The 23,731-nt window shown below is 41.7% G+C and overlaps 1 protein-coding gene across 2 annotated transcripts in view; it reads right to left on the bottom strand.

Moving 5' to 3' along the window:
- The window catches only part of plcb1 (phospholipase C beta 1), a 650,154-nt gene extending 629,344 nt beyond the window's left edge, over positions 1-20,810 (bottom strand). Inside the window, exon 1 of one of the 2 annotated variants that reach the window (XM_062969114.1) lies at positions 20,413-20,810. In XM_062969114.1, coding sequence (XP_062825184.1) covers positions 20,413-20,511 — 99 coding nt within the window. In that variant the 5' untranslated portion in view covers positions 20,512-20,810. The remainder of the gene's footprint in view (positions 1-20,412) is intronic. The other variant, XM_062969113.1, reaches the window with a different exon arrangement.
- Between the last annotated feature and the right edge of the window lie 2,921 nt (positions 20,811-23,731).

The following is a 23,731-nucleotide window of genomic DNA, read 5'->3' as shown; positions in this document are numbered from 1 at the left end:
ATCTCTCCATCTCTCTTAGGTTAGATCTACACAGCCATATAATGCAATTTGAAACTGTATAATATTGTCAGTATAGATCCATATAATGCTGTTATATGGGGCTACACAGACTGTACAATGCAGATTCAAACTACATTATATGGCAGTGTAGGTTCGGTCCTGGATTTTGAAGGTACACATTGTATTTCATTGCGAATAGGGAGACTTTCAGTATTGCTTCTTTCTCTTTTCAATGAAAGACTTGTTTGTTGAGCATTTGTCTGATAATTTTGCAGTCTTACAATGCTGTCAGTTGTCTCTCTATTAATGAATTATTTTAATAGATTTTATGGTTTTTGATTTTTATTACTTGTTGGTGACTAATTTTATGATATCATAAACAACTTTTAAGATTTTTTTTAAAACGAAAAAACAACTGAAACATGAACAAATAAATCAACAATATTATATTTATCATCATGAGACTCCCCGACTACCACTTGGTAAACAACCTATTCATTTCTCAAGTCTAAAATCCAAACAGTGATTCAGTTTAATGAGGGACACTCCTAAAAGCATGACTAAAGCACTCCAAGTTAAGCTGAACAAGGGACAGGGGGAACAAGAAAGAAACATGCCCCTTCCAGTGTTGTTGGACTACAGCATCTACCAGTCACAACAGCAAAGTTGTGGAGGGTGATGGAAGTTATTGAAGTGCAACATTATCTGCAGGGCCATATATTCCCCATCCCTTGATTAGAAAGAGCCTGAGTCGTTTCCAAAGATAGCGAGGCAGCCCACTCCAGGATAATGCATATAGCCATCCATTCTTTTTGAGTGCCTTTGTCATTAGGCCATGATGCGCTTCTCTTTAACGATATATAAAATGCCATTATAAATATAAGTAATATGTGTACTAGTACTTTGAAAATGGTTAAAGAACAGAATGTAATCAGGAAATGACAAAAGAGCCCAAAACAATGGTATTTATAGTTTTTCAGTAAGCTTGGAAGTCTTTCATACATGGGCTTTGTGGAGAATGATGAGCCCCATGTTAACTTGCAAGCTTTATGTCAGAACTTTCCTTATTAAATGTGCCCTGACACTGAAAATACTGCAGTAAGTACACAGAGCTTTCAGAAGGAATCCAATTCCTCCCTGGAAAATATCCATCTGGAAGTTAAACCACGGACACCACCCCGTACCATATGTTGCCTTCTACTAGCTCACGCTTTATTGAAAAGACATGTACTGGGAACAACTCATTCATGTGCATTTCCCAGCTAAAGAGGAGGGTATAAATGCATCAGACAATAAATGCTGTTTAGTAAGTAAAACCCTGTTTTTTGTGGTTATTTTTTATCTTTATTGAAAGTTTCTGAATCAGCTATAATTAAAAGGTAGAGGAGGTTGAAAAGGGAGGTGTTGATTTGGGATAGGGAAGGTAGGGAAAAAAGTGAAAAAGGTGAAAAAAAGGTGAGAAAATGGGAAGGTGAAAAAAAGGGAGGGATTTTTTTTTGTCTTCTAGTCTTCTCTGTGTTATTTTATATTATTAATTCTCTTAGTAATTTTTTTTAAGTCTTCCCCCTTATCATAGTCCATTTTCAGGGACTTTTAGTTTCAGTCTTCTTTAGATTTATATTTGGAAATTCATATAGTACTTCAATGGCTCAGTTACCTTGTTTTTTGATATTGGCATTCTAGCTGGAACATCATTTTTATGGTGGCTGGCAAGTATTACACAATGCTATCTGCTAGAGGTTTGCCTCCCCACATGATTCTGCTGTTTCTAGGACTTCTTCCACACTGTCCCTATATCCCAGGATCTGATCCCAAATTATCTATTTATCTCAGATTATCTGACAGTGGAGACTAAGGGCGGTTCCAAACAGCACCAAATCATGGGTGTTAGTCAGGGGCAAAAAAAAACCCAGAGATCTGAGAAGACCTGTTGGTCCCAGGATTTTTGCCTGTTGTCCACCCTTGCTGCTTTGTCCTGGGATTTCGCAGCTGCCAAGATGGCCCCCGCGGGACATCCACCAGAAATTTTGGCTCAAAAAAAACCCCAAGATGCCAATATGTGAATATGCAAATCATTGTATAAGTTCCATTACTGGGTTATAGAAGCTGTGTGGCCATCTATGCAGACAAGTTTAGCCATGTACTTGTGCCTGGGAACAACAGGTTGATGTTCCAGGGTTATACATGTCTGTTCCTCTTTGCTTTTATCACAAAATATGGGGAAAGTTGTTTACATGGCATAACCTTTGTTTGTGTGTCACAAACTTCATTAAACATGTGGAGGACAAAGTTTCTCTTGCCAGGATAGAGTTTTTGCCCTCTAATCAACTGTTGCCATGTTTTTAGGACACAATCAATCAGGAACCAATATGTATAACCCGGGAACAAGCCAACATAAAAAAGCATATATTTTCTGAGTTTATAGAGATTTGAATATCGGCATTTTCTGGCCAGAACCAGGCCATCTGTCAGGGGTGCTTTGAATGCGATTTCCTGCTTCTTGGCAGGGGGTTGGACTAGATGGCCCATGAGGTCTCTTCCAACTCTACTATTCTATGATTCTATGATATTCCCGCAACCAAAAATCTCGTGGTGTTTGGCCTTTGTAGTAATTGTGCCCGCAATTTCAGGAGACGGCGTTTGGCCACTCGCTATTTTGAAGTGGGAGTTCCTGGGATAAAGGTATTGTCTGGAAAGACCCTCGTATAATTCAGTTTAAAGCTGATAATCTGGGATCAGATCCTCCAATACAGGCAGTGTAGAAGGGGCCTAAGAAAACCTATCAATAGATACCCTATTCTGCAACATTCCCATTACTTACCTTGATGTTATGGCTCCCTTCCACTTCTGTGGTGGCATGTTGGCAATCATATGATGTCAGTAACCTAGATTCTCCTCCTCTCCCACCTTCCTCTCACTATTGCCAAGCTGGTTGCTTTACTTTTTAATATACACTATCTTATATATCTGGCATTGCCCAGTGACACTGGGAACACTGCCTGAGCTGAAATCCAAAACACCTGGAGGAACAGAGTTTGACAAACACTGATCTACACTGACACAACTGTTGTTACACAACAGGTTTCCATCATAAAGTCCATAAAGTGCAAGACCCCATATCAGCTGGAGATGTGTTCCTAGTAAGACCACAGTTATCTGAAACCAATGATATGACCCAATACCATTAAGTTACCTGACCTCTGGTCCCAGTCTCCCAAAGTGTCATCCTAGAGAGGACCTAGGATTCCCAGAGATGTACCGGTATCTTTTATAGGAATTTCCTAAATCCTGAGGGCCCATCCAGACAGCCCCTTAAGGCAGGAGTTCCCGCAATTAAAAAGGGGCCATCCAGATAATGTCTCAGAGGAACACGAATTAATTCGCCACAAACCAAGAAAACCCTGGTTTGTGGTGAATTAATTTCTTAGTGGATTTATTCTGCACCTTCTTGGAAGGCGTGGGATAAACCCACTACTACCGCTGTCTGGACTGCTCCCTCAAATGTTCTGGGCTTTTGAGGAGGGAAGTAGTCCCACAGTTTTTCAGGCTAAATTATCCTGGAAAACCGCAAGGACTCCAACCCCCTCTCCAAAACCCCTTTTAAAAGTAAAAGAACTTACCCAGCCTCCATTCATATGGTGCCGGAGCTCTCCTGGCATGTAGGAATGAGCAGGGGCAGCGGGGGGGGGGGGGGGGGGGAGGAGAGATTTTCCTCCCCCCCTTCTCCTGGCACATCATTCCTCCATGCCAGGAGAGCTCCTGCACCACATGAATGGAGGATGTGTAAGTTCTTTTACTTTTATACATAGTTTGGCGGTGTAAGGAGCTAATAACGACTGCCACCCATTTGTAAAGGACTAATAACTACTAAGGTTCTTTCAGGCAGGGGGGCTCTTTTTATCCCACCGCTGCCACCAATTTGTAAGATGCAGCCACCAAAGACTCAAAGAGGAGACCTTTTACTTTTTTTTCTTTCTTCTTCTTCACTTTAGATGGTAGCGTAACTTAGTTTATAATATATGCGACAGAGGCTTATATACTGGAGGAACAATAACAAGTTTATTCAGGCACAGAGCTTAGTGGTTACAATATTGTTCTCACTTAGATCCACTTTCATTAACAGTTACAATAATAGAATAAGATGAGTCAAACTCCCTAAAGTGTCACTTCTTTAACTTAAAGTAGTCAGAACTTCATCCTCTGCCACTTTTAAACCATAGTCACCCCAGTGATATACAATCACAGATTCTCTGTCCCTTACTAGGACACAGACTACATAAAATAAGTCACCAAACTTATTTTAAACCGACTCAAAATGAACAATTGAGTCCCTTGATCCCCTCAACCTAGGATCAATCTTCCCTGTGCCACATCAGAGCACAGACTAAAACCCTTTTTTAAACTCTGCACTTCTTCAACAAAACAGCAGTTGGCTCTGCCTACTTCTCCATGGCAACCAGCCTCTGAGGGCTGAGAAGCAATAACTGCAATACTCACCCTTTTAAAACACAAATACACAATTAAACATAATATCTGCAAATCAAAAAATCATACTTCATTACAGGCGGGTTTTGGGAAGGGGGTTGGATGTCCAGGTGTTCTCCCAGAAAGATCCGGGCGCGCATCTGGACACCTGCCTCAGAAAGCATGGGAACATTCATGTTTTTTAAACACAACTGTCCCCAGATTAAATGGCTGTAAAGAAGCGCCCTGAGCTGGATACATAAATTAAGTTTTTCCTGTATCACCTTAGCATTTTCCAAGTACAGTAGAGTCTCACTTATCCAAGCTTCACTTATCCAAGCTTCTGGATTATCCAAGCCATTTTTGTAGTCAATGTTTTCAATATATCATGATATTTTGGTGCTAAATTCGTAGATACAGTAATTGCAACATAACATTACTGCGTATTGAACTACTTTTTCTGTGAAATTTGTTGTATAACATGATGTTTTGGTGCTTAATTTGTAAAATCATAACCTAATTTGATGTTTAATAGGCTTTTCCTTCATCCCTCCTTATTATGCAAGATATTCGCTTATCCAAGCTTCTGCCAGCCCGTTTAGCTTGGATAAGTGAGACTCTACTGTATATTGAATTGCAATATCTATCATTACCCTACCAACTACAGGATGCCAGGTTGGGAAAGGCAGACCTAATTCCCTTGCACACTGCTACAGAGGCAAATGTCAGTATATCTTGCATAACAAAGTGAGGTCAAGGACAGGAAGATTAATTCTCAACTCTTGTGAGACATTACCCATCCCATGCACTGAAAACATTTTATACTCAGGGCCCAACTTGATATGGAAGCAGTAGAGTATCCACAGGGAATCTAATCCAAGACACACATATACATTGAGGATACATAAAGATGCAGATAGTAGCAAGCTCATATGAATTCTGGCTCTTAAAGTGCACAAATTGAGTTCAGAAAGAATTTCCCGCACATCAAATTGACTACTGACCCACACTTATTTTCCTTGCTATGTAGTTTAACTCGTTTAATGGCATTGGGGGTTATTTGCTCTAAGCAAGTCCGTGACTGCTTGTGGCATGTGTGATGTGATATGCATGAGTTGATCTGTAAAGGATGCATCATTTTGAGAGACAAGTAGTGGTACCAGCAAGGAACAATAAAAGGTGAAACAGGAGGTGAGGAGAATGCAGAGGAAGCAAATGAGATAAATGTTCTAGCACTGCTCAGAAATACTTCTATCACCACTTCATTTGTTTAACATTCTGCCTATCACTAGAATAATAGACTGAGACAAAGTCATGGCATAAATCATATGAAGAGCTAGTAATGGTACTTTTAAAAAAACAAAACAGTAACACCAGAAACTGCCAGGGTGCATGTAGGCTGTAGAATTAATGCACATTATAGCCATCCCTCCAGATTAGCTAGGATTAGCAACAAAGGACTCATATGAAAGTGAAAACTGTGAATAAAGAAATTGCTATTTTTTAACCTGAGAGAACTCCTCTCTAGGAATTTCTAGGACTTCCAGCATGACTCTATGGTTACCTTTTGCTAGAAGAATCACACTGGAGGACCTAGAGATTCCCAGAGAGAACATATTTAATCAAATCCACGAATAGTCAAAGTCACAAAAGTCAAAATTGCAAATGTGGAGGGACGACTGTAATTCTACAGTGTAGATGTACCCTCAGTATTTTCTGTAGGCATAGTTTACATCTTATTAAAACATTTTATGGCTCAGGACATTGGGAGTTGTAGTCCAAAAGAGTAAATTTTCCTTGTTCTGGCCTTGGGCAAACTGGTCAAGATTTGTTTGTTTGATTTTGACTGAGCAGATTTTGTATTCACAGTGGCACGTAAAGAAAACTTTTAAATATTTCAGACTCAAACAAGGTGCCCATATTCTATGCCTACTGTACAGGAAATACACTCATATATCCCTTTATGTGCAGTTCTAAAAATAGCTGTGTTTATTTAAATCGCAAAATTCAAATATAGATTATAAGGCAATCAGGGTATGACAGTACCATCTTCAAAGAGAAAGGAGATTTCCTCACCTGGGGAGAGAAAATCTGTTGAGCTGAAACAAAGTAGGGATTCAATTTATTAAATATTCAGTTCCAGTTAAAAAACTGTTTGAAATATCGAGCTCTTGCTTTTGCCTCAAACATCAGAAAAGGCTTTGGAAAATTATGAGGGATTAATCTTTCAGTCCTTCTGTTCCTATTTAATGTTCATGTAATATTGCCTCATTGGTCTCTACTGAAGCCCCAACACATGAAAGGCTAGAGCAGCAATTTCTTTTTTATCTTCTGCCCTGCACCACTTTTTAAGAGAAATTATAATGCCAGGAAGGCATAGGATTTGCACTAGACAGTCATTCTGTATCTCCTTCTGGCAGCAGCCACAATGTGGCTGAGAATCATATTGGCCCTCCAGGTGTTGTTGGGCTACACCAAGCATGGGCAAACCTACTGGCTGTTAGGAATTGTGAGAGTTGGAGTCCAAAACACCTGGAGGGCCAAAGTTTGCCCATGCCTAGGGTACACATTCCATCAGCCTAGAGAGCCAGTGGGTGATGAATGCTGGGAGTTACAATCCAACAAAATCTGAAGGATCACATGATTCCTTTCCCTGGATTGGGAGGGTTAGTGTTATGCTGGCTGAGAAGGATATTGGAGTAGCAGTCCAAAACAGTAACCTCTTTCAAGCCTAGATTTTTTCAGGTAAAAAAAAAGGCTTACTCATGAATTTTAACTGGTTAACCAATGTCAAATATATGAGAAGTAAAAAGTAGAGCCCCCCCCCCCCCAGAACTGCAAGCACTATCTCAATCAAATTTTGATTATTCACACTCATTATCTACCTTTCTACCAATTTACATTGCACTAGCAGCAGTTGCTGACATAGTTTTGTCTACCTGCAGCCGGCAGGAAAAGCCTAAGGCATGGAGGGGGCATTGACCTGGAGTGCAGGTGGAAACTGAGGAAATTGTGGAAACTGAGGTGTCTCCCACTGGTTCATCTAATCCTAGCCCTGCCAAAGAAACAATAGAACTGGAGCAAAGAGAAGAAGCTGTGACATTGTTAGACCTTGGACTTCATACGAACAAGACTGCTTCTGATGACCAAGTGAAAGTTCAATTAGTGCAAAATCCACAAACTCTATTGACAGAATATGTATTTCCTATGGATAAGAAGGAGCACTTAAGTTTTCAACCCAAATGGTTCAACAGATTTCCCTGGTTGACCTACTCATTTCATCTACAAGGTGCACTCTATAAGTATGGTGTGGTGTTTGGAGGAGAAGTTGGGGGTAAAGGTGATCATCAGAAGCTTGGTGCATTGGTTGCTAAACCATTTGTGCAATAGAAAAATGCAACAGAAGTCTTCAATAGATGCCAAAAAACTACCATCAGAACAACTTGCGCTTGGCTGAAAACTTCTTGCTAATAATGGATTGTCTTGGATTGCGTAATTTTAACTGATGTTTTAATGTTGCTCTTTTTAATTTTTTGGTTTTAACGTTTATTTACCATTATGTGTGTGTGTGTGTGTGTGTGTGTGTGTGTGTGTGTGTGTGTCATTGAATCGTTGCCTTTGTAAGGCCGCTCTGGGTACAAGTGTGGTAAATAAATAAATAATAATAATTCACAGTGGAAAGCGTCTTGATGTAACCCGTCATCATGATAAAAGAAATAAGAAGAAAGCAGAAGAAAACAGAAATAAACCTCTGCCAGCTGTGGAAACTATTGTCCTTAGTGGCCGATAAGAACTGACTTGAAGAGGGAGCAATGATTCAGGACCTGTAACCTGTGAAGACCTTTTGCACAATGGTGGTACAGTAATTTCAGGGCTTTATTGAGATCTCGTGCCAGATCAGGAGACACTGGCCTGGAAACTTTTTTCTCGGGGGAAAAAAGTTTCAACCCCTCCTGAATTTTTTTTCTGGCTATGAGCCTGACACTTCTCCATCAACTCATGAAATGCAAAGGCACAATCAAGGGGAAACAGCTGTGTTAATGTAGTTAAAAATGGCAGCATAGTGTAGTGTGTTTAGAGCACTGGACTACAATTCTGGAGACCAGGGTTCAAATCCCCTCTTGGTCATATATACCCACCTTGGGTAAGTCACACTCCCTCAGGTTCAGCAGAAGACCAAGGCAAACCTCCTCTGAAGAAATCCCATAAGACAGAAATAACTTGTAGGGTCACAACCCTTTTTTCCTCAGGAAAGAACATGGGAGAAAGAGTTAAAGATCCCTCTCTTGGCCAGGGAAGTAGTACTGAGCTGCTATCATCATCCCTATCTCCCATTTTTGGAGGTTTTTTTTCTTTTGAGACTCAAAGCATCAAACAGCTAAAACACAGAAAGGCTAAAAATAGTATGAATGACATAAAGCAAACTTACTATGCCAGAACAAATTACAGGCTGTTCAGTTGTCCTGATGCTGATATTTTAAAATTGGCCAATCACACCGGATCAAATGTGTGCAAACAGAGAAATATCTGAACCTGGCGCTACAAATAGTGATAAATCTGGGGCCAGGCAGTCATCTCTGGGGGCCCATCCAGACAGGCCGTGAGCACGTGCCCTCCTGCTTCTTCAAGTGGGGTGTCCAGATGACGTCCCACAGAAAAGTGATTGCATTTGCCACAAACCCTGCTTTGTAGCAAATTAATTGGTTAGTGGGTTTGTTCCGTGTCCTGGACTTCTGAGGGGGCAGTCCAGACAGCAGTCTCATGTTTTTCTGGGCTAAATCAGCATGGAAAATGTCGAGGGCACAAACCCCCTCCCCAAAACCTCTTAAAAACCCTTTCAAAAAGAAAATAACTTACGGGACTTGCATTTCCATGCTGCTGGTCCTTTCCTGGCACTTAGGAATGACGCGTCAGGAGAAGGGGGGAGGAAAATCACTCCTGCCCCCCTTCTCCTAGCACGTCATTCCTAAGTGCCAGAAGAGGGCCAGCAGGAAAGGTTTTGGGAATGCATCTGGACACCCAGTGCAGGCTTTTGGGCTGGTATGAAGACAGAATGCTGCCCTGACCCATGTTTTTTTAAACTTGGGTTGGCCAGACTTCTCCCCTGTCTAGAACTGTCCTGAGAAGAGAATTCCATAAGGAAGGAGGAGGGAGCCCAACTGAAAGGATACTCAGAAGAAGATATCCAATGTGCGCTCTCAAGGAAGAAAAGTAGGTTCACGATGGGAGGTGTTGAGATCACAAGCAATATAAAGGTTTTAAATATCAGAGGTGGGAATTATGTGTTGCTGGACTTCTGCATTATTCACCTTTAATCAAGCTAGCCAGGGCTGCTGGGATTTAAAGTTGAAGAATGTCAGGTGGAACACAAAATTTTCACCCAGTTTTATAAGTTAAAATCAGCACTTTAATTTGAGCCCAGAGATGTACTAGAAGTCATTCAAACAGGCCAGTGTTTGTTTCATATGAGCAGACCTTCCAGTTCCCGTGAACAAATTGAACTGCTACAACTGTGCACGGACTGCATCTTCAAAGGCAACCGCTGGTATAGCGTACTAAAGTAATCTAACCTGGAAGTGACCAGAGCACACACTGCCAGAGCAAAGTAAACAAATGGTCTGACTCAATATCAGGTAGTTCTGTGAAGTAAAGGAGAACAAATATGCAGCTGTTACACTTAGATCTGCAGGTCTGAAACCAAGACTGCAGAGAGAAATTATTTCGATTACAGCACTGGTGCTCTTTGAGCGAGTTGGCTGTGAAGAGTGGAGCTTGACTCCAAAGCAATCTGGTATGTTTAATGCAGGGTTTTTAGAACCAGAACACAACCAGGAACATTTTTTATTTAGTGTTATTTCTCATGAAGCCTTCTGCTCATTGTCCCACTAGAACTATACTGTAACATGTGGGAGGTTGTATCTTCTTGTTACTAAATAGATCAATTCAATAAAAAGCAAAAACCTCTGCTGTAGAAATGCTGTTTTTTTGTGTCCTCCCATCCAACCTCCAACCACCTGCCAAAAAACACCTGTCCATTTCCTACACAGAATAAGTACTGAGATGAAAAAATTCTTCCCTATCTATGATTCTCCTCTCCACATTTGCCAACACATGAGTAACACATTTTCTGAACATTTTCTAGATATTTTTAACTGTCCTTTCCATCCCTACATAACAGTTCATATAGCTTCTTTCCATTCAGGGTTGAAGAGATAAAAAGCAGGTAAAACCCAATGACTACAAGGATTAATCAGAGCAGAATCTATACATAGTGGAAACTATATCATCTGGAGGTATAGGAGAACTCATTGCATCCCTCCTGTGCTACCATTCCCACCCCCCACCCCCAATCTTCAGCTCAGCACTCTTATGTCAAGGTTACACAATGTACATTCCAAATCATTTAAATGCTTAACTAATCGCTTGTTATTCAAATGAACTTCCACCAACCCCTTCTCTGAACAGACAATTGAAAATTCTAATACCAAACCAGGTTTCCTTGACATTCTTGCTTAACATGTCAAGCCAAATAAACATACATCAACATTCTGATACTTTACCGACATATAAAGTTGCCTCACAACTCCAAGGTATTGATTTGTTTCTCTCTAGTTTTCTCTGATAGCAACTGATACTGGTTGTTCACAATTTCCAGTGTTATGATACTGTGAGCCATTTGAACTGGAGATAGGGACCTTGAACCTGAAGGGGCTGCGGTGGCGCAATGGGTTAAACCCTTGTGCTGCTGAACTGCTGACCTGAAGGCTGGCAGTTCGAGTATGCAAGACAGGTTGAGCTCCCATCTGTGAAGCTATAGCTCCTGCCAACCTAGCAGTTCAAACACATGCAAATGCCAGTAGATAAATAGGTGGGAAAAGGCATGGTGGGAAAAGGCAAAGAGCAATCTTGCCGGCTACATGACCAGGAGGTGACAATGCAGATTCCTTAGCTTGAACAAATGAGGAAAGTACTTCCTCAGAGTCAGAGATGGGCATCGCATCCAGAAGCCGGAAATGAAAGGAGAAGCCTTTGCCTTTGTTTGTATGTCTCATTTATATTTGACTGTAAAGACATTGAATGTTTGCCTATGTAAATACTGTAATCCACTCTAAGTCTCCTAGGGGAGAAGGGTGGAATATCAATAAAGTGTATTAAGTCGCTCCTGACAAAAAATATTATTATTATTATTATTATTATTATTATTATTATTATTATTATTATTATATCACGAGCATGTGAGAGCCTGAATTAGGGATAAATGAAGTCTTTATCTGTCATTGAAGCACAGCGGACTAATGGTTAGAATCAACTCCCAATAGCAATGTGTCTTAAAGATCATGGTACCTATTTCTGACTCTGTTCATTTTAAAAAATGGGCAAGATAATTAATTTCTATTGTATCCTTCATGCTCAGATACCAATATAAGATGTGTTTAATGTTTTTATGTTTCTCTTTCACCCTTGCAGTCCTCAGGCAGCAAAGATATTTTCCATTCTGTTTTGGTATACCTGCTTCTGCTGTTCATCAGCACTAAGAATTAAAATTGGACCAGCAGCCAAATATGGAGAGGGGGACAAGAGAGAAGTAAAGAATAAGCAAGCAGTAATAGGAGAGGTTCACTTGACTCTAGCACAACCTGTATGTAAACAGACATATCAGAATCCAGCCACGTTCAGCAATTGTCCTTAAATAGATCTAACATCCTCAGTTTGCTAGGGCTGCCAACAGCTGGCTTCGGGTTTGCCAAACCATTGGGTATGTGGACTCTTCATAAGACCCAATACAGACTCTCTTTATATTCAGAGACAATCTACACATCAGAAATAAATCTATAGACTATATTGGATTGAAGTTACAGCCAGCAGAATCAGAGGAACACACAGGGTCCCAAATTTCCTCTCCTTCCCTAGCTGCTATTAAATGCCGAGAGAAAAAGACCGAAAAGTGTAACTTGATGCTTATATGGGGGTTTTTTCTCCCTAAGAGTTAACTAACAGTAGTCCCTGGGACAGTGTTACATGATGGGGAATGAAAAAAAGTCTTAAAATATCTCCCATGTTAAATGTTAACATGGTTGATTTTAGCCAGAGAAACAAATGCTAGGAAATCCTATCTCAGCTATGTACATTGAAAATTAGAATACAGGAGTTATTATTATATATATATTGGTTTTTTTATTTATTTTTAGTCCTGAGACCATTATGGTTCTAATTCCCAGGGCTAATTTGCCCCAAGGGACTTTTCAGTTTTGTGAGTGGTTGGTTTTCCTTCTTTCAACTTTACAAAGCAAAGCAACACTTGCAGGACTTAATGTCAACACAGTGTTTATGCTGCTTGATGCTATGCCAAGAGTATATGTAAAATGAGTTAAGACTACTTGAAATATGTAAATAGTGGTGGAATAGCTGTCTCAAATGGTTTTGAAGAATTTGAGCCACAAAATAATTGGACCCATGTTCACGATACTAGTAATACGGTATCTCTTGTAAGCAACACCAATGTGAGCACTGAATGACTTGGAGCATCCATATCCTGAAATTATGCATTACAGAAATAGAGAATACGTTTAACTTTAATAGATGTTACCTGTCTGAAGTGGTGTCTTTTTGTTCAGAAGGTTCCTCTCTTTAGTACCTAATTTGTGGATCCTAGTTACAGCCTGCCCTGGTTTTTATTGCTTTTCTGAATTTTGGGTTGTAATGTATGTTATTATTTATTGTATTGTTATATTGTGTTATGATATGTTGTTTTATATTTTGTCATATTGTATGGTTTTGGGCAAGGCCCCATGTAAGCCGCCCCGAGTCCCCGTTGGAGAGATGGTGGCGGGGTATAAATAAAGTTTTATTATTATTATTATTACAGTATTACCTAACACAATAAATGTTCAAGCAGCCAGACTTGCAAGGTAAAGGTAAAGGTTTTCTCCTGATGTTAAGTCTAGTCATGTCCAACTCTAAGGGTTGGTGCTCATCTCCATTTCTAAGCCAAAGAGCCAGTGTTGTCCATAGAAACCTCCTAGGTCATGTGGCCAGCATGACTGCATGGAGCGCCATTACCTTCTTGCCGGAGTGGTACCTATTTATCTACTCACATTTGCATATTTTCAAACTGCTAGGTCAGCAGAAGCTGGGGCAAACAGTGGGAGCTCACCCCACTCCCCAGATTCGAACAACCGACCTTTCAGTCAACAAGTTCAGGAACTCAGTGGTTTAATCTGCTGCACCACCGGGGGTTCCAGACTTGCAAACCGGGTCAGATTTCTATCAAAACATGCTGTCTGTTCATCATCATTTCAACCTTTAAAGCAAAAAAGCATGCTTGATTTGATCCTCTTGATCAAGTCAGAGGCACAAAGACCTAAAAGTCTGCTTTTTATTGTATTTGTTTGAAACCTGAGATAAACCAAACAGAGCCAAGCGAAAAGGTTACAAACTTGGAATTAAATGATGCAGCATCTTAATCACATTTTGCCCCTACACATTCATTTCCAGTAACAGAGAGGAACACACAGTCTTTGTACCTGAAATTCTACTCTTAGTAACCCCAGGGTTCCTTCATTTCAACAAATAAATTTAAGTGGAAAAGTTGTTTTTGTTGCTAAATATTTGGGGGTCAGAAACTATTACAAATCACTCAGACACCTAACAGAGGATCCCAATCCACTCTCATTTGCTCAGCCCTGCTATACACTCAATGTGCACAAATGTGCTATTAATGCTGCAGCTGTATGTTTGGCATGAAATGTCATTTCCAGCCTTCCTGGATACAAACGGATACCTTATTATTACAATCCAGTGCCTGTAACACCAAGCTAACTCCAATTATTCACTGAAGAGACAGCAGTGTCAACTATACTATAATCTGATTATGCATTAGACAAAAAGTGGTATGCACCTGTCTACGGCCAGAAGGACGACTTTTAACACCTTCCTCGGGAAATCTTATCTCTCCATAGCACACATACTGGACTGCGTCTTCAGTGTTTCACAGGTCTCCAGTAGTTCTACTCATATTCCACTTTTTGCTGTACTTTTTCCACTTAGAATGCTGTTTTTAAATAGCTGCATGCTTTGGCACCTTTAGGGATCACTTAATTTTAAAACTTTATTGAAGTTCTCGTACAGTTTAATGTGCTGTATATAAATACAGATAAGAATCACAAAACAAGTCCGACATCTTCCTGGCTAAAGTGGCTGATCGCTGCTTAAGCCCTGGCGGAAATCCTCTTTATCTTAAGCTTTTTAACTGCTCTCTGTGTTTCACAGCTTTGCATAACCGTATCTAGCCAACAAGACCCAAGATATGGAAACAGCACATTACTGGAAACAGCCACCATAAAGCTAAACCATATTTGTGTCCTTCTTCCCACAGATACTGAATATCGACACTATCATTCAATCCAAAAACATCCACTCCAAACAGCCATTTCTTTTAATAGAAATGAAGCACACACACCTGTTGCCTTCTGAATCTCTGATAGAAGGGGAAAGAAGGTTTTTTTTTGTTCTCACTGGAATCTCTATTTACAAAACCAAATTTTGAGAAGTCAGGACCCAATGATAATACTTTAAAGATAAAAATGGAAGCTATGGCAGCTTTTAGTTCTTACTTTGTGGTAAACATAATACAGAGTGGGGCCCCTTCCACACAGCTGAATAAAATCCCGCATTATCTGCTTTGAACTGGAATATATGGCAGTGTGGACTCAGATAACCCAGTTCAAAGCAGATATTGCTGGATTTTCCACCTAGATATTCTGGGTTATATGGCTGTGTGGAAGGGCCCCGAGACTAATATAGGAAAGTAAAAAGGGGCTTAATCTTTCATCTTTGGTTAGGTTCCACTCCCAGTGGATGGGAAGTTGAAATTTCTCCTGCCAAAAAGCTGTGGACCGGTTCAGGTACATGCTTCAAGAACATGCACCCTTCACAGTATGAAATAATTGACAGAAGTATATGAATCAAAATTAGTTTATCTGCAAAATCATTTGTATATGTGCCTTCAGGTTGCCTGTCAACTTAAGGCATCCCTATGAATTTCGTAAGGTTTTCTTTGGCAAGGAATACCCAGACATAATTGTGTCAGTCTCCTCCTAAGAAATATAGCTTGCAGCACCTGGTATCTGGGTGGTCTCCCATCTATGTATTAACCAGGGCTGACCCTGTCTAGCTTCCAAGTTCAGCTGGGACATTAAAATGTTTTATAATTATTTATTCATTTCTATCCCGCTTTTTCCCATGGGTGGGATTCAAAGTGATGTACAAAAGATTAAAAAAATACAAATACATATACATCAATAAATAAAATACATAATCAACTAAAAACATCACACACCAGTTTAGAAAATAAATTGAACATCCCATATATAACAATCAATAACTCAAAACAATCTCACTAAAAAGTTATTATTTTTAAAGTATTTACATCTGCAAAGCTACAGACAAGTCTGCTAGGAAGGCCAGATTGGGATCTTTCTTCTGATTTGGTAATTTTGTAATTTTGGTAACATGGCATTTGGTATAGAAAAGCACTGAATTGTGACAGGCGACACCTGCATCCTCGGTTCAAACACACACTGACTATCTTAAATTGAACAATGTCACCTCATTGCCTTTATCTAAGGCAAAACAGAGATGGCAACAGCCATAAAGGTAGCAAAAATAAACCAGGAGTTTTAAGTATGCATGCTCGTCTTGCCAAACATTGACTCTTTGTCACCCTTTTCTCTCTCTCTCTCTCTCTCTCTCTCTCTCTCTCTCTCTGACCCCTTCTACACTGCCATATAAAATCAGTATATTTGCATTAAACTGGATTATATGGCAATGTAGACTCATATAATCTAAAGCAGATAATGTGGATTATCTGATTTGATAATCAGAATTATATGGATTATACAGTAGTGAAAAAGGAGCCTCTCCCTATCGATCAAACCTCCCCATGTCCATACATTCATCCCAATTTCTCTTTACTCATTTTAGACTGTAAGCCACCTCGTAAGCAGAGATCTGTCTAATTTTTTGCCTACACAAGTCATTAATATTTCAGAGACATTGATTAAATGGAATGTAGCTATCAATAAAATAAACCAGTATTTGTATTGCATTAAAACAGCATGGACAGAGAAAAACTGTGCTAAATTGATGGAAGAGGTCTGTCTGCCTGGAACTCCTACAACAATGGCTTCAAACTACAGGAAAGGACATTCCACCGAAACATTGGGACGAATTTCCTAACTGTGAGAGCTGTTCAGCAGTGGAACTCTCTGCCCCGGAGTGTGGTGGAGGCTCCTTCTTTGGAGGCTTTTAAACAGAGGCTGGGTGGCCATCTGTCAGGGGTGCTTTGAATGCAATTTTCCTGCTTCTTGGCAGGGGGTTGGACTGGATGGCCCATGAGGTCTCTTCCAGCTGTATGATTCTGTGATTCTATGAGGGAACACTGCCACATATTCCAGTTCAAAATAGATGTCGGATTATATTCAGCTGTGAAGAAGTGGCTTCAGATAACTCAATTCAAAGTAGATATTATGGATTTTCTTCCTTGTTATTCTGGGGGCCCTTCCACACAGCCTATGTCCCAGAATATCAAGGCAGAAAATCTCACAATATCTGCTTTGAACTGGGTTATCTGAGTTGAAACTCAAATAATGTGGGATTTTCTGCCTTGATATTCTGGGAAACAGAGCAATGTGGAAGGGTCCTGGGTTATATGGCTGTATGGAAGGGACCTCAGGCCCCTTCTACATTGTCCTTATATCCCAGGATCCGATTCCAGATTATCTGATTATCCCAGATTATATGGCAGTGGAGACTCATATAATCCAGTTCAAAGCAGATAACCTGGGCCCTTCATCACAGTCATATTACCCAGAATATCAAGGGAGAAAATCCCACAATATCTGGTTTGAACTGGGCTATCTGAACTGGGTTATCCACATAGTTGAATAAAATCTCACATTTTCTGCTTTGAACTGGAATATATGGCAGTGTGGACTCAGAAAACCCAGTTCAAAGCAGATACTGTGGGGTTTTCCGCCTTGATGTTCTGGGTTATATGGCTGCGTGGAGAGACCCTAAGTCCACACTGCTATATATTATTTGTTTTATTTATATATTTACTGTATTTTTATCCCGCTCTATCTCAACCCTGAAGGGGGCTCAGAGAGGCTTCCGAAATGGCAATAATTCAATGCCACAATAAACATAAACATACAAATACAATACGCGTTATACATTAAAATCAACAAAAATCAATATATTCCAGTTCAAATCAGAGAATGTGGGATTTTATTCAGCTGTGTGGAAGGGGCCTCAGTCAGTTCCTCAAGAAGAAGTTCCTTAATTCATTGGGACTGAAGTTTTGCCTAAGACACCTTTATTTGGCCTCCGTCCCAAAAACTGTGCATACACACACAGCCTGCATGCTTCTCTTCAACCTGGTGCTAAGCAGCTTGCCAACCTCCACAACAATTCATCTCAGATGCTTGTTGCTAAGGGTAACTTGGCAGAAGAAGCCAGCCTTTCCAATGGTTCACTACAAAAGGGGGGAATGGCAAGCTCGACTTTCTAGTTCCTTTCCCAACTTTGAGGGCTGCTGGACAGCACTTAGGCTTTCCCATCTCCTCCACTTTCTGGGTCGTGAGAAGGTCACGGCTAAAACTATGTCTCATCCTTATTCCTGGCTCCTTCCTCATGAGTCCATCTGTTTATAGGGGGAAATAGGCACCAAATCCTCCTCCACTAGGGAATCTCTGCCCAAGCACAAGAGGAAGGTGCCGTCTAACCCTTGAGACAGGTCACTTGTGGCCCAAGTTGGATCTGGTCTACCTCTTCCTCCAGCAACGGAGATGCCAGGGGGAGGGAACAGAGCATCTTGCTCATTGTTGAAGGCTTTCATGGCCAGAATCACTGGGTTGCTGTGAGTTTTCCAGGCTGTATGGCTATGTTCCAAAAGCATTCTCTCCTGACATTTCACCCACATCCATGGCAGGCATCCTCAGAGGTCGTGAGGTCTGCTGGAAACTAGGCAAGTGGGGTGCATATATCTGGGAAAAGTCCAAATTGGGAGAAAGAACTCTTGTCTGTTGGAAGAGGTGTGAATGGTGCGATTGGCCACCTTGCTTAGAATTAATGGCCTTGCAGCTTCAAAGTCTGGCTGCTTCCTGCGTGGGGGAAACTATCTACATACACACTAAGAAAATCCAACAAATAATACATTCAACAAAGGACAAAAGAGATCTTCTTACCTCTGCAGGAGTCTACCGTATACCATGCAGCTGTGGACAAGTCTACATAGGGACCACCAAACGCAGCAGCATTGCCCAAACACAAATCAAGGAACATGAAAGGCACTGCAGACTAACTCAACCAGAGAAATCAGCCATAGCAGAGCACTTGATGAACCAACCTGGACACAGTATATTATCTGAGAACACAGAAATGCTCGACCACTCCAACAACTATCATGTCAGACTACACAGAGAAGCCACTGAAATCCACAAGCATGTGGACAATTTCAACAGAAAGGAGGAAGCCATGAAAATGAACAAAATCTGGCTACCAGTGTTAAAAAAAACTCTAAAGTCAGGACAGTAAATAAAGAACAATGCTCAAAACCATTGCCTAATTTATTTTATTTTTATTTATCTATTTTGTGGAGACTTCTCTTAATTTTCTTGCCAGCTCATGTTTATCACTAAGTTTAGCAAAATGTACTATTCAACTGATGAGTCTCCACAATCACTGTAATTGGTTTTCAATGTTTTCAATGCTTCATATTTATTTAGGTCTTATTTCTGGATGTGATTATGCTTTTTGTGATTGTTATCTTGTATTTTATGTTAAATGTTGCTTTGATTTGTGCTGTATCGTATTTATACACTGTTTATCCCCTGGGCAACGTCCATGCAGACGGCCAATTCTCTCACACCAGCAGCGACTTGCAGTTCCTCAAGTCACTCCTGACACGTAAAAAAACCTGTGTATTTGCAATGTGGCACTGAAGTGGCCAAACTGTAAGACACTCTGATTCCCCTTCAGGTGTGAAGAGCGGTGTAGTAATGTAGTAAATGAATAAATAAGTAAATCAAAACAGGAGATCATTTGTTGGGAGGTGTTAGCTGGCCCTGATTGTTTCTTGTATAGTATTCCCGTCTTCTGAGCATTGTTCTTTATTTACTGTTCTGATTGTAGAGTTTTTTAAAATACTGGTAGCCAGATTGTGTTCATTTTCATGGTTCCCTCCTTTCTGTTGAAATTGTCCCCATGCTTGTGGATTTCAGTGACTTCTCTGTGTCGTCTGAGAGTGGTCCAGCATTTCTGTGTTCTCAAATAATATACTGTGTCTGGGGGAATTCCAGGCAGGAAACAATCAGGGCCAGCTAACATCTCCCAACATGGGATTCGCCTTAGATGTTGAGGTGGACCGAGAACTAGTTTAGTTCTTCTTCTCCATGGCTCCAAATGGTGAAGGTGTCATCACCATTTGGATGCCCCCAGGCAGGAGGCAGGCAGGCTCTGAAGCTACAAGGCTATTTAATGCTAATCAAGGTGATTAATTAAATGCAGCATTCACAGTTGCTTCAGACAGACCATGAGTTCTTTCTCCCACCCTGGACCTTCCATAGATATATGCACGCCACTTGCCTAGTTTTCCAACAGACTTCACAACCTCTGAGGATGCCTGCCATAGAAGTGGGCGAAACATTGGGAGAGATTGCTTCTGACACATGGCCATACAGCCCTGAAAACTCACAGCAAGAAGCATGTGTTCCGGGAAACATTCTGCCTGCCAAACTAGAGCCACTCGCTTCGAGAAAGCCCACGCCGCCCAGCCGCGCAATGCTGAAGGCGTCCTTGAGCCCATGTGGCCGCCGGCCCTGGACCCGTTGAGCCTGCCTTGCCTTGCCTTTCTGGCCCCAGAGGGTGCAGGTGAGCGCCCCAACTTACATCGTCCCACTTGAGGAAGGCGGTGCCCTTCTTGAGGCTGGCGGAGACGCGGACCGGCTGCAGCTGGAGAGCGTGGACCCCTGGCTGTGCCCCTGCCATGGGCGGCAGCACATCGAGGCTTTTCCTCCGGAGGGAAGGGAAGAAAAGAGGGCAGCTGGAGAAGGAGAAGAGGCGAGGAGATCGGATCGGGCGGCGGCACCAGCTAGCAAAGGCTCTCCTCTGCTCAAGGAAGGGAAAGAGACCCAGCCGCTCCTGCTGCAAAGCCAGGCAAGGGAAGGCGAGCCGCACGCGCCTGTGTGCGCTTCACCGCAAGGAGCCAACCATGCCGCGGCACATCCTATATAGGCAGAAAGAGCGAGCGGGCGAGCGGGCGGGCGGGCGGGCGCGCGAGGGGGGCACCCAGGCGCGCGCGCGTTCCTGGGCCCAAGGCGCGCGCACTCCTTCCCTCTATTTCTCTCTCTCTCTCTCTCTTCAAGCAAATCTCGCAGCCGCCCTCGTCTTCCTTCCCCGGCGGATTCCTCCCAACAATTCCCCCTCCCTTCTCTTTCTGTTTCTTGGCTTGGAGGCAGGAAAGGAGCGCCACCCGATGGAGGAAAGAAGAAGCAAGCGATCCAAAGCCGGACCCCCAACCCTCCCTTTCCCTCTCTTCCTCTCCCAAAACTTTTCTCTCGGAGAGCCCTTAACCAATGGTAACTCTATGACACTGGTTCTCAGCCTGTGGGTCCCCAGATGTTTTGGCCTTCAACTCCCAGAAATCCTAACAGCTGGTAAACTGGCCGGGATTTCTGGGAGTTGGAGGCCAAAACATCTGGGGACCCACAGGTTGAGAACCACTGGTCTATGAGAACCCAAAATGAGAGTCCCTCCAGAACAGCAAGCACCAGCCCACCCACATTTTTGACCATGTTTTCACACTATCATTGTTGTTTATTCATTCAATCAATTGCTTCCGACTCTTTGTGACCTCATGGACTAGCCCACGCCAGAGCTCCCAGTCAGCCGTCGCCACCCTCAGCTCCTTCATGGTCAAGCCATTCACTTCAATATCTTTTCACATATTTACATGGCAATCACAGTCATTTCAAATCTTTGGCACAGCAAGATGGCGGTGGAGTCTATGGGTGGAGAAGGGAGGATTCCCCGCTTCTGTTCAAGGCAGACTTGTCAAAGCAACATGCAGGCAGCTTCACCGATGCCCACGGAATATCATACACTAAATGTGTGGATCCTGTTTCTGGACTTCTGCAGTCAGCTTCAAGAAAGGTTTACAAGGCACCAGGGAAGTAATTCAGGAGCCTATTAATTTTGGCCATTTAAAATCCATCTTGAACAAGTACACAGAACTTTACAACGAATAGTTTGCTGTGAGCTTTCTGGGCTATATGGCCATGTTCCAGAAGCATTCTCTCCTGACGTTTTGCCCGCGTCTACGGCAGGCATCCTCAGAGGTTGTGAGATGTTGGAAACTAGGCAAGTGAGGTTTTTATATCTGTGGACTGTCCAGGGTGGGAGAAAAAACTCTTGTCTGTTTTTGGCAAGTGGGAATATTGCAACTGACCATATTGATTAGCAGCCTGGAAAACTCACAGCAACCCAAACTGTCAAAGCTTTGTTTTGGATGGATGGACATCCTGAAGCAACTTATGCTATAGGATTTCAACAAATCTCGCATGGGCTTTCAACCACTTCAACATAAAATAAATCAAATAACTTTATTTATAACCCATCCTATCTCCTCGCGGGGACTCAGGGCAATTTCCAACAAAAGATGGCTGTTACTGTTCCATTATCTGGGCTTACTTCAAAAGGGGGCCTAGACAGAAAATCATAGTCCATTTAATGGGGGAGTTGAAGGATAAAAACCATTTCCCCCGTTTTCACTGGTTATTCCCCCTCCCTTTCTCATCTCATAAACGTATTGTTTCCACAACAGGGATATGGGTGGGGGGAATAATAGGAAAACAGGACGAAATGGTTTTCCTCCTTCAACCCATTCTCCACCCCCATAAAATGGACTATTCTTTCTCTAGTGCCCCCTGGTGGTCTCCCCCCTCCAATAATGGAACAATACCGGAAGTTCTTCCTAATGTTTGGGTGGAATCTCCATTCCTTCAACTTGAATCCACTGCTCCATTGTGTCATAGCAGCAGAATAGAAGTCCCTTTCATCTTCAAAATGACATCCTCTCAGACATTTAAACATGGCTATCATGTACCCTCTCGGCCTTCTTTTCTCCAAGCTAAACATACCCAGCTCACTCAGCCGAAGCAACAACAGAATCAGGTTTAAAAAAAAAAACACTAATTAGTATTAGCAATACTCCATACCAAAAAAATTAAGATTAGTGTCAGTTTTAAAGGCAATCAAGCATTTCCTGAAAGGGGAAATAGGGTGGGAGCCAGGGGGCAAGCTAATTTATTTATTTTATTTACAGTATTCATAACCTGCCTTTTCACCCCGAAGGTGACTCAGAGCAGCTTACAGAACACACATATGGCAAGCATGCAATGCCATTATGCAATTAAGCAGGACGGACAATACACATACAGAGGTAAAGGCATCATATTTCTGGCATCTTGGAGGCTGTGCTCAACTCCAGCCACGAGGGGTGCTGTTGCTTCATCTTCCATGTTGAGGAGTTTTTTGTCGTCCTTAGATGTCATCTCAATCAATGTCCTTAAGGGCGCCTTTTTATTACCTACCTGCTAAAAGTGCTACATATTTCTCTACTCGCATTTCTGATTTCGATCTGCTAGGTGGGCAGGTGACTTGGGGCTGATGGAGGGTGCTCTCTCTGACCCAGACTCGAAGTGCTGACCTTTCGATCAGCAGGATCTCATTTGTAACTTGTGGACTGTCTGTACAGTTGGCCCTCCTTATTTACAAATTCCTCACCCCCAGTTTCAATTATCTATGGATGTATACTCCTTTTTTTTAAAGGCCCTTGATTTTTCCTTGATTGTGTGTGTGTGTGTGTGTGTGTGTGTGTGTGTATATAATGTGATTTGAGCATCCATGGATTTTTGGTATCCATAGGGATCCTGGAATCAAACCCTAGCAGATACCAAAGATTGCTGTATAGCTTGTTGATACTTGCAATAAAGAGAAACAAAAAACAAAGTATCCTGTGACAGCTTAAATACTTGACAACATGTATAGAAGCACAAACTTCCCTGGACTATTTAGCTCACTTCCCCAGAAGCACGGAGGTCTGGCTCGGAATTTCAGCAGAAAGAAAAAAATGCTAGTCACATCAGAGGAAGAGGCAGTTTAAAGATTAATACATTTTATGTGGCACTCATGGACAACAGTGGCAAAG

Source organism: Anolis carolinensis, chromosome 1 (genome assembly GCF_035594765.1).
Source record: "Anolis carolinensis isolate JA03-04 chromosome 1, rAnoCar3.1.pri, whole genome shotgun sequence".
Lineage (NCBI taxonomy): Eukaryota > Metazoa > Chordata > Lepidosauria > Squamata > Dactyloidae > Anolis > Anolis carolinensis.
This window is presented reverse-complemented; position numbering and strand designations above follow the sequence as displayed.